At 53.0% G+C, this 12,088-nt stretch overlaps 5 protein-coding genes across 5 annotated transcripts; 2 read left to right on the top strand and 3 right to left on the bottom strand.

Annotated features, from left to right (window-relative positions):
- Positions 1-235: 235 nt before the first annotated feature.
- On the top strand, positions 236-1,913 carry MFIFM68171_04821 (uncharacterized protein; the record flags this gene model as incomplete). The annotated part of the gene is made up of 2 exons (XM_071060241.1): positions 236-1,528; positions 1,599-1,913. 2 exons carry the CDS (start codon positions 236-238, stop codon positions 1,911-1,913), a joined length of 1,608 nt encoding a protein of 535 aa, XP_070916342.1.
- Positions 1,914-2,234: 321 nt separating this feature from the next.
- Positions 2,235-2,636, bottom strand: MFIFM68171_04820 (uncharacterized protein; the record flags this gene model as incomplete). The annotated part of the gene is made up of 1 exon (XM_071060240.1): positions 2,235-2,636. One exon carries the CDS (start codon positions 2,634-2,636, stop codon positions 2,235-2,237), a length of 402 nt encoding a protein of 133 aa, XP_070916341.1.
- A 3,355-nt stretch (positions 2,637-5,991) lies between these two features.
- Positions 5,992-7,645, top strand: MFIFM68171_04819 (Amine oxidase domain-containing protein; the record flags this gene model as incomplete). Its single annotated transcript, XM_071060239.1, has 4 exons — positions 5,992-6,126; positions 6,187-6,224; positions 6,277-6,692; positions 6,750-7,645. The coding sequence occupies 4 exons, from the start codon at positions 5,992-5,994 to the stop codon at positions 7,643-7,645; spliced, it is 1,485 nt and encodes a 494-aa protein (XP_070916340.1).
- Positions 7,646-8,148: 503 nt separating this feature from the next.
- MFIFM68171_04818 (Potassium channel AKT1) lies at positions 8,149-9,735 on the bottom strand (the record flags this gene model as incomplete). Its single annotated transcript, XM_071060238.1, has 3 exons — positions 8,149-8,371; positions 8,562-9,233; positions 9,344-9,735. 3 exons carry the CDS (start codon positions 9,733-9,735, stop codon positions 8,149-8,151), a joined length of 1,287 nt encoding a protein of 428 aa, XP_070916339.1.
- A 1,144-nt stretch (positions 9,736-10,879) lies between these two features.
- MFIFM68171_04817 (Mg2+ transporter protein, CorA-like/Zinc transport protein ZntB (Fragment)) lies at positions 10,880-12,071 on the bottom strand (the record flags this gene model as incomplete). Its single annotated transcript, XM_071060237.1, has 4 exons — positions 10,880-11,083; positions 11,132-11,284; positions 11,347-11,894; positions 11,966-12,071. 4 exons carry the CDS (start codon positions 12,069-12,071, stop codon positions 10,880-10,882), a joined length of 1,011 nt encoding a protein of 336 aa, XP_070916338.1.
- Between the last annotated feature and the right edge of the window lie 17 nt (positions 12,072-12,088).

Here is a 12,088-nt window from a genome sequence, read left to right as displayed (position 1 = left end):
CAAGTCTTGCCTTGGTGTTGGAAATTTTGTAGCTTCCCAGACTACGCCCTTCCGGGTGCATGGAAATGACGCACACAGCCGATCCTTCCCGACCGAAGCCACACACGGTGCAATAAAATGCAGCTCTCAGAGAGAGAGGAGAGAATAGAAAATATTCACCCAAGACACTCCATACCAGTAAGTGAACGCAAACTACCCAGAGGATTGCGCGGCTCAACCGGCACCGGCAGGTATCATGTCCCAAACCACAGCCACGCGGATTGAGCTCGATGATTTGCCTTTACCCTTTAGCCTGTCGAATGATAAAGAACCAAGCGACGGCCATCAACTCCCTACACCGCCAACGGAACCCGGCCAGCTCCCGTCGCAGCCGGTAGAGACCAGCCGCCGCTATGTGTCCGGACCGCGGGCCAACCTCATCATGAGCCAGCTGACGCTGGTGATTGCCATGGCGAGCGTGTCGACGGGGCTCATCACGACGTCCATTCCCAGGATGGCCGCCGATCTGTCCATCCCGCCGCAGACCAGCTACTGGCCGCTCTCGGTGTACGGCCTCACGAGCGGGGCGTGTCTGCTCGTGGCCGGCGTGCTCGCCGACGTGGTGGGCAGCAAGCGCGTGTTTGCCGTCGGCAACCTGCTGTTGTCGGCCTTCGTGCTCGGCTGCGGCCTCGCGCGCACTAACATCCAGCTCGTCATGTTCCGCGCCATGCAGGGCATCGCCGTTGCGCTGTGCCTGCCCTCGTCGGTCGGCATCCTGGCGCGCGCCATCGCGTCCGGCCGCCGCCGAAACCTCGCCTTCGCCTGCATCGGGCTCGGCCAAATACTCGGCTACTTCATCGGCTTGCTGTTTGGCGGCCTCTTTATTGACACAGTTGGCTGGCGCGTGGGCTGGTACACGCTGGCCGCCGCCACCACTGCGCTCTTCGTTGCCGGGCTCTATCTCCTCCCAGCTGATGCTCTAGCGGACCCCGTCACGCTCCGCGCGCTGCGCACCAAGGTCGACTGGCCCGGTGCGTTGATCGCATCCACCTCGCTGGCCTTGCTGGCCTACGCGCTCGTGCAGCTGTCCAACTCGGAGTCGTCGGTCCGCAACCCTTCCATCATCGCCATGCTGGCCGTCAGCGTTGCCCTGGTGCCCGCGTTCGCGGCATGGATGCACATCGCCGAACGCCGCCACTACCCGGTTCTGATCCCGAATTCTCTCTGGAAGCAGACGTCGTTTGTGGGCGTGTGTCTCATGGTCCTGCTGTCGTATGCAGTCATGCAGACCATGGAGCTGTTCTGCACCCTGTTCTTCCAGCACGTCCAGGGCCTGGACGCTCTCCAGTCGTCGCTGCGCATGGTGCCCGCCATGGTGGTCGCCACCCTCCTCGTCTTGACCACCGGCCTGTTCATCCACAAGGTCTCCCCCATCTACCTGGTGCTTCCTTCGTCATTCCTGTGCGCCGGGGCGCCTCTGCTGATGGCGCTAAACCAACCAGAGTGGCCCTACTGGTACGCCGCGTTTCCCGCGCAGCTCCTCCAGCCGGTAAGAATTTGATTTCGCGTTCGTGGCACGGCCGTAACAACCGCAGGCTGATCGTAGGGATCGGTAACAGATGTCGGCCGACGTTCTCTTCTCCATCGGCCTCATCGTCGTCAGCGAGGTCTTCCCGGATGACACCCAGGCGCTGGCCGGCGCCGTCTTCAACACGGCTGGTCAGTTCGGGACGTCGATTGGCTTGGCGCTGATCGGTATTGTCGCAGAGCGCTTCACGCAGAGGTCGCCCCATGCCGACAAGACGGGGCCCCAGGCGTTGGCGGATGGGTACAGGGCTGCCTTTTGGACAGCCTTTGGCTGGATGCTGTTGATCTGCTTGATAGCGTTAGTGTCGCTCAGGAAGGTCGAGAGGGTGGGGTTGAAACGGGATTGAGACGGTAAGAATAATTCAGACGAGATAACGGACAGCCGTGCTCTCAACAGAGGGAACTCAGACCCCCAGGTGATTTGGAAGGTGAGGGACATATCTAGTAAATCCGAATTCCTTCACCTGAGCCATCGACTATGCATCTCCGCTGAGGAAGCAGCATCAGCGGGCAGCCTGTATACAACCATCAATTCACCACTTCCGTAAAGCAGTTCTTTTCAACCAACCAACCCATGGCTAGGGGATGTCTTGAGCTTCGGGATTACCGCCGGCCAAGCTAAAATGTCCAAAGCCCACTACCAACTCTCCCCCCATCACACCCTCTTATCACACCCCCCCGAGGCCCGCCGTCACCCCCGCCAACCCCAGCGCTGCAAACCCCCATAGCGTAACCAGCCTCATGACTGCCTTCCTCGCACTTCCCGTCCTCCACACCAAATACGCATCGACCGCACCACCCCAGAACCCCATGACGGCCATCAGCGCGTCCATCTCGACGTAGCGCCGGCGGAAGTACAACACCCAGAAGAACAGCCCGAGGATGGTGCTGCGCGACTGGCCCTGCACCATGACGGGGTGCGCTGCCGGCGCGTCGGCGATGCGCCCGGGGAACCCGAATGCCAGGATGGCGGAGCGCGGGTCCACCCAGGGCCAGAACCCGCCTAGGGTTGTGGTCGAGGCGAGGAGGAGCGCCGGAATGTGTCGCGCGCGAAAGGTATCGAATGGCATGTTGTTGAGATTTTTTTTTTTTTTTTTTTCCTCCTTTTTTGAGATGCGGGTTGCTGGGGGGGAATGGCCGATGTCAACGAGATGTAGGATTGTCGGGGGTTTGATTTAATTACTTGACATGCGTGCTCAAGAGTTTAGCGTCTGAGGGGACACCCCACTCAATTAAACGCGAAAACGCGACTGCGACCGCGTTTTTCCCACAACCTGTTATATTCCAACCACCACAACTTGTGCAAATGGCTATCAATCTGGCTGATTTTGCAAGGGATTTGAAGGCTGGAAGGGCCTCTAACGAGGAGCTATCGCCAGGTTTGCGTGCAGCCATTTGCACGCTAATTGCGATCGGCCGAACGCAACAGCAGGTTGTCGACCTTTTCGACGTTTCCCGCGGGGCAGTACGCAAGGCGATTCAACTTTGGAAAGATCAACGCACCTTCGATTCCAACGTTAGAAAAGGCCGACCAGAGGCTCTTACACGACGGGAGAAGCGATATATCGTGTCGCTTGTAAAAAGGAACCGCCGAATCACAAAAAAAGCCCTCATATCTGAGGTAGGCAAGAAAGTGTCACCGTCAACCATCAAGCGATGCCTACGTACCCACAACTTACATAAATGGAAAGCAATGAAACGCATTCCATTGACAAAGGAAGTGGCAAAGGATAGGTACGATTTTGCATGCGATTGGCTTGAAAATATTGATGAGTTCTTACGGGTTTGTAACACGAAGTTAACCTCTGGTTTTGAGTATCACTAACTGTTTTAAACTATATTCTCAGATGAATCTTCCTGCCAAAATAACACCTCGAATCCCACTACCTGGGTATTCCGTTTCCCTTCTGAGAAGTAGGACAAGTAGTTTGTTAACCTACGGGACCATATAAAGGCCAATATCTCGATTATGGTCTGGGGAATGATCTGGAAGGGGGAGAGGAGCGAGCTCATCATTATAGAAAGAGACAAGAGTGCAAAACAGCAAGGTTACACAGCAAAGTCATATTAAAAAGCACTCTAGGAAGGTCTTCTACCCCATTACGATAAGACCCGGCACTTCCAACAAGATAACGCAAAGATTCACGTCTCTAAGTCAACGGAAGAGTAGCTCCAAGTGCGAGGGATTTCGTAGATTGAATAGCCCGCACACAGCCCGGATTTAAATCCGATTGAACACATATAGGCAGCTCTAAAGCGAAATATGAGGAGGATGTTCCCTGATATATGGGAACTAAAAAAAAAACGAGTTGAATATCGAAGAATTCACGAGGTGTTTGTGAGTGGCGTGGTGGGCCATCGACCAGGCCTGGATTGACAGGCTTATAGATACTATGCCCTGGCGCTTGCGTGCTGTTAAAAAGTCTAGGGGTTGGTATACAAAATATTAACCTTTAATACCAGAGCTTTCATTTAATACTATCATATTTCTACCTAGATTAGCCTGTACGAAGATATGGCCAGATGTATCGAGGTGGTCAAAATGTAGGAGGTTGGGTGCGGGGTCTTTGTGCTCAGACTTTTGACTCCGCATTTTATAAGGTAAGGAGTCCGAGGTCGTTGATATGACAATTACTCGCAACCACTCTCCTAAAGAGATGGAAGAATTGCTACGTGTATGTGTCAATGGTAATGAATACCAAAAGTGTTACGTGGCGGAGGCCAGCATTGCTCAGCAGTATCTGGGCCCACATCTGTGAGGATCAAGGATCCAAGGGTAGTAAGACCAGAGTGTCTGGGTACAAGCAGTGCACGCGCAACGTAGGAGCAGAGTGCTCGTTAGGGGTTGAGTGGTGGTCTCATTGAACTCTGCCTCTCTCCTAAGCTCTGTCTCCCGCCCTCCTTCTTATGCCTGTGACAGTATCGCTAGGGCTTACTTCCCCGCTCTGCTGCTTTGTCGTCCTCCTTGCTGGTGCGCTCCTTCGACGCTCATCTGACGCGCTATTTATGCCATTCCAGCTTAGTGCCGTTGTTGCTTCTGAGGCTCGCTTACGCTGCGGCTCCGAGGCTTCCGGACCGCGCCTCACGCTGGCCCCGCTCAGCCGGTCCTCACAACATCCCGTCAGGGATGACGGCCCAGGGGCCATCACATACGTCTATAAAGACCCCTCAGATTTGTCCTCAGAGGACCTTCATTTCAATCAACCATCATCATATCTTACTTTGTCATAGATCATGCCAGTGTTCATGAAGTGCCTACCTCAACGTCAAGGCTGACGCCCTTGAGGTCACCAGTTACGGGGCCATGACGGAAACCCCGTAACAAACAGGAATGATATAAAAGGAAATAATGAAGGAAAAGATAAGAAAAGTGCAATTTGAACAAGAGTCTATTTATTACGTTTGTAAATAGATAGGCACTTTATTTTGTTAGTTGGTTGATCTGCAGCTTCTTGCGAGCCCGACGGCCTGCTTTACTACTAGCTCTAAGAACGACCTAGACGGTAGAACGGTTGCTAAGTTACCTTGGCCAGATTTGAAAGTGTGGTAAGCGCTACCGTATAAGAGTATCTTTTCGCTCGAAATTTACTTAATGTAGAAGGTGCTGTACGGCTCACTCGTCTAATTTGGGTAGTCTTCCTGAGCTGCGCTTCGATTAGAAAGGCGATTCGGCTCTGTAGACGAGGTTGTGGATGACTACCTAGTTGGATAGCTCAGTTAACGGTGGAGCAGTGGAACCTAAGGTAGTTTGGGCTGAAATTGAACCCCTAGTAAGCCTAGCAACGTGGAGGCCGTGAATGAAGGACCTTTGGCTTCTGTAACCTCTTTTAGAAAGGGCTTCGATATTCCGAACATCCTGACTACTACGAAAAAGCGGTCAAATTCCGAAGTCGAGATGTGTAAGTGGCGGCGGAAGTGGATTGATCAAAGTGGTGAGGCAGTGGCGCAAGACTTTTTGGACCCTAAAGTACAAAGAAGCCTCCAATCCCTATGCGATGCTACAGAGATTTTTAGGTACCTATGTAGCTACAACACCGCCTTGTGGAGTGCCTTCGTTTAACACGGCTTGGGGAACCAATCGTGTTCTGTTAATTTCCGCCCAATATGCGTGTGAGAGCCACAGGCATTTTTGGACCCCCCTCCGTATTACATCTATGAGCGACTTTAGGGCATGGCTGAAATAGCGGCATAAAACAGAGCAAGACCCATCTCATTTTTTCAAAACGTTCCCATTACCCCAGTTTTTGAACGAAAGAACCAAAATCCGACAAACACGAGTAGAGCCGGTAACTCCAGGTTCTTCACCGCCTTGCCGAGACCATCTGAAAGCTGCGCCACCGCAAACTCAGTTTGGCGCTCCTGGACTCCACGGGACATTGTGCTCTTCGCATGGCTTCCTTTCCAAGCGGCATCCGTTGCCTATCAATGGAGAATCATATCCCTAAGCGACATGTCTGCATTGTCGGTGCAGGAATATCAGGCCTTCGATGTGCCGACATCCTCCTATCTCGCGGTTTCCAGGTAACCATCCTAGAGGCGCGGGAAAGGATTGGTGGTAGAGTTCGCTCACCCTGAACTCCTAAGGCCCTCCAGTTTATATTTGCTGAGCGTGCGATCTAGATCTGTCAGTCCGAGGAGCTTGGTTACGCTGTTGATATGTGAGATATCTGAAGGGCGACTGAATACTCCCAAATACTGATCTTAACTCAGAGGTCCGAATTGGATCCACGCGTGGACCGACTCTGACGAACCGCATCCTATCTATGCCCTCGCCTCTGACACCGACACTCCGCTGCATTACTGGAACAACAAGCAACTCATCTATGACTCGTCCGGAAACCCGCTCTCTGATGACTTGACGGACAAGCTCTCCACCTTAATATGGGAAATAATTGAGCTGGCCTTCAAGTTTAGCGAGGAAGCCCACGTTAAGAACAAGGGAGAAGATATCCCCAGCCGAGACTCGCTTTACGACTTTGTGGAACGGAAAGCCACGGAAATGATGCCTGACGAGAAGGAACGCGGCCTCTTGATGCAGATGAGCGAGATGTTCGGGGCATACGTGGGCGTGCCCATCTGGAAGCAGAGTCTGAGATTTGCATGGATGGAAGAGTGCTGCGGCGGAGGTATGCATATCTATCATCACCTTTTGGGATATACGATCTTGACATACAAGGTAACAGAAGAGATGTTTGTCGAGTCTACCTACTCGGCCATCCTCCAACGAGCTGCCAAACCTGCCCTCGAGGGCGCGACCATCCGTCTCGGCACCCTCGTCACTTCTGTCAAAACTCACGAACTAAGGGCCCCTGGCCAAAAAGTCGTTATTGGGACCAAAGCCGGCGAAACATTCACATTCGATGAGGTTGTCATGACAACGCCCCTCGGCTGGCTGAAGCACCACCATCTCGAGGTCTTCTCCCCCTCCCTACCCGGTCGGCTCTCTTCGGCAGTCGACAGTCTTTCGCTGTCGCAGCTCGAAAAGGTATTCATCACCTTTCCAGCCGTCTTCTGGAACAATGATCCCGCCGCCAATACATTCCCCTGTTACATCAATTGGCTTACTCCAGCCTACACTCCCGGTACTAACCCCGAGGGGTGGCCACAGGAGGCCTGGGACCTATCCACCTTCAAAGCCCCCAACAACCACCCCACTATCCTTTTCTATCTGTACGGGGACTGCTCACGCTATGTTGTCAACATGGTTTACGGCAAGCCGAGAGAGGAGCGATTCCGGCTCCTTGACGCCTTCTTCCGCCCTTACTACTCCCGTCTACCGGGGTATCTCGCCGGCGATGCCAGCTGTACACCAAAAGCCATCTTAGCGACTGAGTGGCTCAAGGACGAGCTGAATGGCTACGGGAGCTACTGCAACTTCCAGGTCGGCGCCGAAGCAGCTGACCGAGACGTCTTAGCTTTCCGGGAGGGATGTCCGGATCGGCGGCTTTGGTTTTGCGGCGAGCATGCCGCGCCGTTTGAGGAGTGTGGTACTGTTGCTGGGGCATATCTAAGCGGCGAGTCGGTTGGGAAGAAGATTGCGGGCCTTTATAGCGCAGAAAAGCCTGAACACGCTACGTAGGCAGGAGAGATGTAATATGGAACTGAGGGGTTTCGCATTTTAATCGGTTTAAGTAACTACACCTCATGAATTCATACTTGAGCTTGAGCCAACACAGTGGAGAGTGCTTGCGGAGCTCTGCGACAAAGACAGCTAGCTCTGCAGATCATTTCATGTATGTATTTAGGCTAGTCTTTCATTTCCTACAGCAGTAAAGTAGTTCTTCGGACTTCCAACAATTCAGTTTACTAACTGCATTAAGACCACGAAGGGGTCTGTTAATGGGTCTCGCCACATTGCATCTGAACTGGATCGCCCTCGCCGGCTTCTTCAAAAGGCAGACGCAAATGGAAATGAGGATTGACAGATAAGGGAGGCAAGCCGACATGAAATACCAACGCTCTGAAGTTTACCATAGGCTACCAAAACGCGGTGAATCAAACCGAATCAACCTGTACTTCAACCCTAATCACGTTATAAGAGTGTCAGCGCTTGACTGATTTGAGGGCTCATTTGTATCAACCTTACTTTCTTGGAGCCTCCTTATCAGATTCCCTGATTTTCAGATCGCGGACCGCCCTCTCTTCATCAAACATGATGATGAGCTCAGCATGGCCCCTCTGCGCTGCCAAAGTCGTCGGGGTATCGCCGTCCACATCGACATTATCGAGATCAGCACCGTGATCGAGGAGCATCCGAGCAATTGCTTTGTTCCCACTATAGCCGCACATACTAAGCGCCGACCAGCTATATTTTCTAGAGTTAGCATCCGTCGCTGCCTTTGCTTCCCATTCCCCTCACCATCCGGGTAAGGTAGCCGTTAAGGTTTTCGAGCCAAACCAAAAATCCAAGAGAATAATCAACCATGCCAAAAAGGCGCTGGGCGGAGGAAATAGAAGGGGAGGGGGAAGGATAGGAAACGAGAAAATAAGCGTACCCCCACCGATCCCTTGCATTAACATCAACCCCCAAGCCGATTAGCTCAGCTACCCGTCCGGCATCACCGTCGCTAGCTGCCTGAATGATCGCCGTCTCGTTCACGAACCACTTCTTCACCAACCTTACCGGCCTCGTACTTCTCTTCACCCTCAGCGGCGACGAACCGGTGGCGCCAGGATCGCTGGTCATGCGCCTGTCTGTCGACCCGGGCTGGGAATATTCGACCGTAATACCGGGCTGCCACTCGGTCCGCTGTCGCCGCAGCTCCGCTTCAAAAGCTTGATTCGCCGCACTGATGGTAGATGAGATGCTCCCTCTCTCGGAAAATGACGTTTTACTGGCGTAGCCAGAGTCGCTCGGCGGCACGGGCGACGGCCACTTGCCATCCCAATTCTTCGGTGTAGAGTTGTCGCCGGGCGCGACCTGCTCGTCCAGTGCTCCCTCAGCCAGCGCAGCCCTCAATTTCTCCAGTATAAACTCGTGATTCTCCTCGGCTGCCGAAGTGGTAATACCCACGTCTGCTATCTCACGGCGGAACTCGGCCCATACGTCGGCCGTTTCGATGGCATGCGCCACGTCCTCGGTCGTCACGACAGAGCCCTCGCGCAGTCCGGCCTGGACTTCAGCGAAGAACTTGTTGAGCTTCTTTTCGATGCGTGCGGTGGAAGAGCTGGAACAAGCGTAAGTTAGTTTTCGCGTGCGATTAATGTCACCCTCATGCTCGGCGATGTCGGACACTCTCTCCGCCTAATTACCACATGTAGTCATGAGTGTACGTACTTGATCATGGCCGTGTTAAACGCAGTCAGCAACGTTACGCTTGAAACCAACCGCTCTCTAACGTCCGATAGGTCGTTCAGTCCGAACCGCATCCGGTCCCACGTCCGCTGAGCCTGGGTGCCCAAACTCTCGTACCGCGCAACGATGGAGTCCAGCCCCTCAAGCGCAGCATTGCACTGGTCGCAGAGCATTGACAGGCGGTGGCGCCGTGAGGTATCCAGTTTGGGGTTGTCTATCAGAAACTCGTGCGTCTCGTTTAGGACCGCGTGCAGGGAGAGGAGCTCGGTGGACAGACGGGCGAAGTCCTCGGAGGACTCTTTGCAGGCTTTGTAGAGCCGCCAGGCGGAGCGAGCGACGAGGGCGAGATCGCCCACTCCCACGCCGAAGCTCATCTTGCCAGAACGGGAATACGGCTACCACCCCCGCTGCGGAGATATTGGGGTTGGGTATCGAGGTTCGCAAAGCTGGCGAGAAGCCGAAGTGCCTTAATTACCTATCTTCCCAACTAGGTGGGCGAATCGATCAGGTCGTGTACAACGGGGTTTAATACATACAAGCAATAGGGTTGGCATTGAAATTAAACCGCACGGCTGCACCATGAGGATTTATTCAGGCACCGCCTGGTCTATGTTGCATGGCTTCGCTAAAAGCGCCGGGATCATTGGACTGCGCTTCTTCATTTGGCGGCGGAGCCGAGGAACGATGCACCTGCCAATTTAACTTGTATCAGCCACACCGTCATTTCTTCCTCCCCTCACCATCCATTATCCCAGGGTCGGTGATACCGGTATCTGAGGACGCCGGGATGGACAGATATCACGTGTCGATAAGATATATAGATTAGATAGTCCGTTGTTGAAGGATTGCTCTGCGATCCGTACACCCAGCCGATTTCATTGATTAAGTTCATGTACCCACTTACCGGACCCACTGAGTTGGGGAAAACAGTCCCTAGAGGGCAGGGTCCCTCCGATCAGAGGGACACAGTTGCTAGGATGGTGCCTCGGGGGGGCTGGAACTTGCCGTCGGCCCAATTTCTTTCGCACCATAAGTAGGGCTGTCCTGGTCGGTACTCCTTAGACAGGACAATCAATTCAGCACTTTTCTTTATACTTGTTGCAAGCTCAATTGACGAGCTTTCTTTGCGTGCAAAGCGATCTCCCTCTGATCAGAGGGAGCTCTATCTGCATATGTTGTTTTGACCTTGTTTAGGCTGCAGAGACCCGATTTGTAGTGGTGTCGCCTGGTCTGTCTTTGTCTATCTTGTCTGTCTGGCATTTGGCTGTCTTTGCCCTCCCCCTTGTTTTTGGTGGGTATGTGGGTGTAGATGTGTGTTTCTGCACCATTTCACTACTCTGGCATTTGCAACCAACCGGATTTTGTAGAGCAGAGGAACCTAAAGTATCTGGTGCAGGTTTTCATCCAGCTTTCGAGGTACAGTTTCCTTGTACAATAAGTAGCAGAAGGACCAACACCCCCTATATAGAGGGCATAGCAGAGTAGGAAGAATAATAATAATATTTACAGAGATTTGCCCTATGCTATGCGATCCAGCTCGATCTCGAAACTCTTGCTCCGTTTATCTTGTTTCGTCTTTTCACGCTTTGTCGTTAAGTGCCAAGCCAAGAGCGTCAACCCAGTCAACCCAGCCGAAATGACGAGAAGTATCCAGATGTAGTTGGAGATGACGGGTTCACCGTCGCTGGGTCGCCAATTGAAGATCGTGGTTGAGAATATAGACTAGCAGGAAGTTAGTAATACTAAGAGAGTGGGTAGAGGTTCACGTACCCCGACGCACGATAGTGGTAGGTAGACCATTCCGAGGACGGCGATCGACCTCATCTGCGAGTTCTCAATCTGTGATTCCATGGCAATCGTTGTGTTTGCTTTTGCGAGTTGAGTGTTGACGATAGAATCCTCGCGGGCTATTTGGCTCCATCCCTGATAAAATAGATGGTGAGCCATCTCTTCAATTAGTCCGATGCAATCCTCCGTCGACTCACAGTCTGCATGGCCAATGACAGGTTCTCAGCCATCATGTTGCACTCGTCAATCTTGTCTTCAAACTCATCCAGTGTATCGACAATCTTTTGTTTGACCAGCATTCCCATATCAATAGCCGGAGCTGACAGCCACTCCTCTTGCCCAAGTAGGGCAACTTCGTCCAAAGCCCTGGTTAGCTGACGTTTGACGGAACGGATCTGGTCCATCAGCGAGCGGCTGCGGACGCAGATGGCGAGCGACTCCTGCATCTCCAGCGTGTTCAGGTTCCATGACTGGTTCTCCAAGGTGTCCGAATTGACGGTGAACTTGTCCACGAGATCCTCAGCCAAGTTGACGAGACGTTTACGTTCGAGCTCTGTAAATATGCCCACGCAGAGCAGTGGATGGTCGACGCCGTTTGGCGCGGATCGTAAGCTGGTTACAATGTCCCGCGTTTGTCGTTCGTTGCATCCATAAAAGACGGCGTAACTGGTGTTGTTGGTGGTGATGTATCTACTAGAAAAAGCTATGTCGTCGGGAAATGCGGCAGACGTCCGGGCAGTGTATGCTCCAAATAAGAAGGTAAGTTATAAGCTGAGTGACTACGTGATTGCCGGGAGTGACCCTATTCGAACTTACTGATCTCCAGCCTAGAGTGGTCGTCCTGCAATTTACGGCGGATAGATGAGAAATAGGCAACTCGCCTCGCGATTGTCCGTGTTATACTCCGCTGAACGCGCAACATTTTTGACAGCTTTTGCC

Source organism: Madurella fahalii, assembly GCF_045866475.1.
Source record: "Madurella fahalii IFM 68171 DNA, scaffold_2, whole genome shotgun sequence".
Taxonomy (NCBI): Eukaryota; Fungi; Ascomycota; class Sordariomycetes; order Sordariales; genus Madurella; species Madurella fahalii.
The sequence above is the reverse complement of the archived record's forward strand: the minus strand, read 5'-3'. Positions and strand labels throughout refer to the sequence as shown.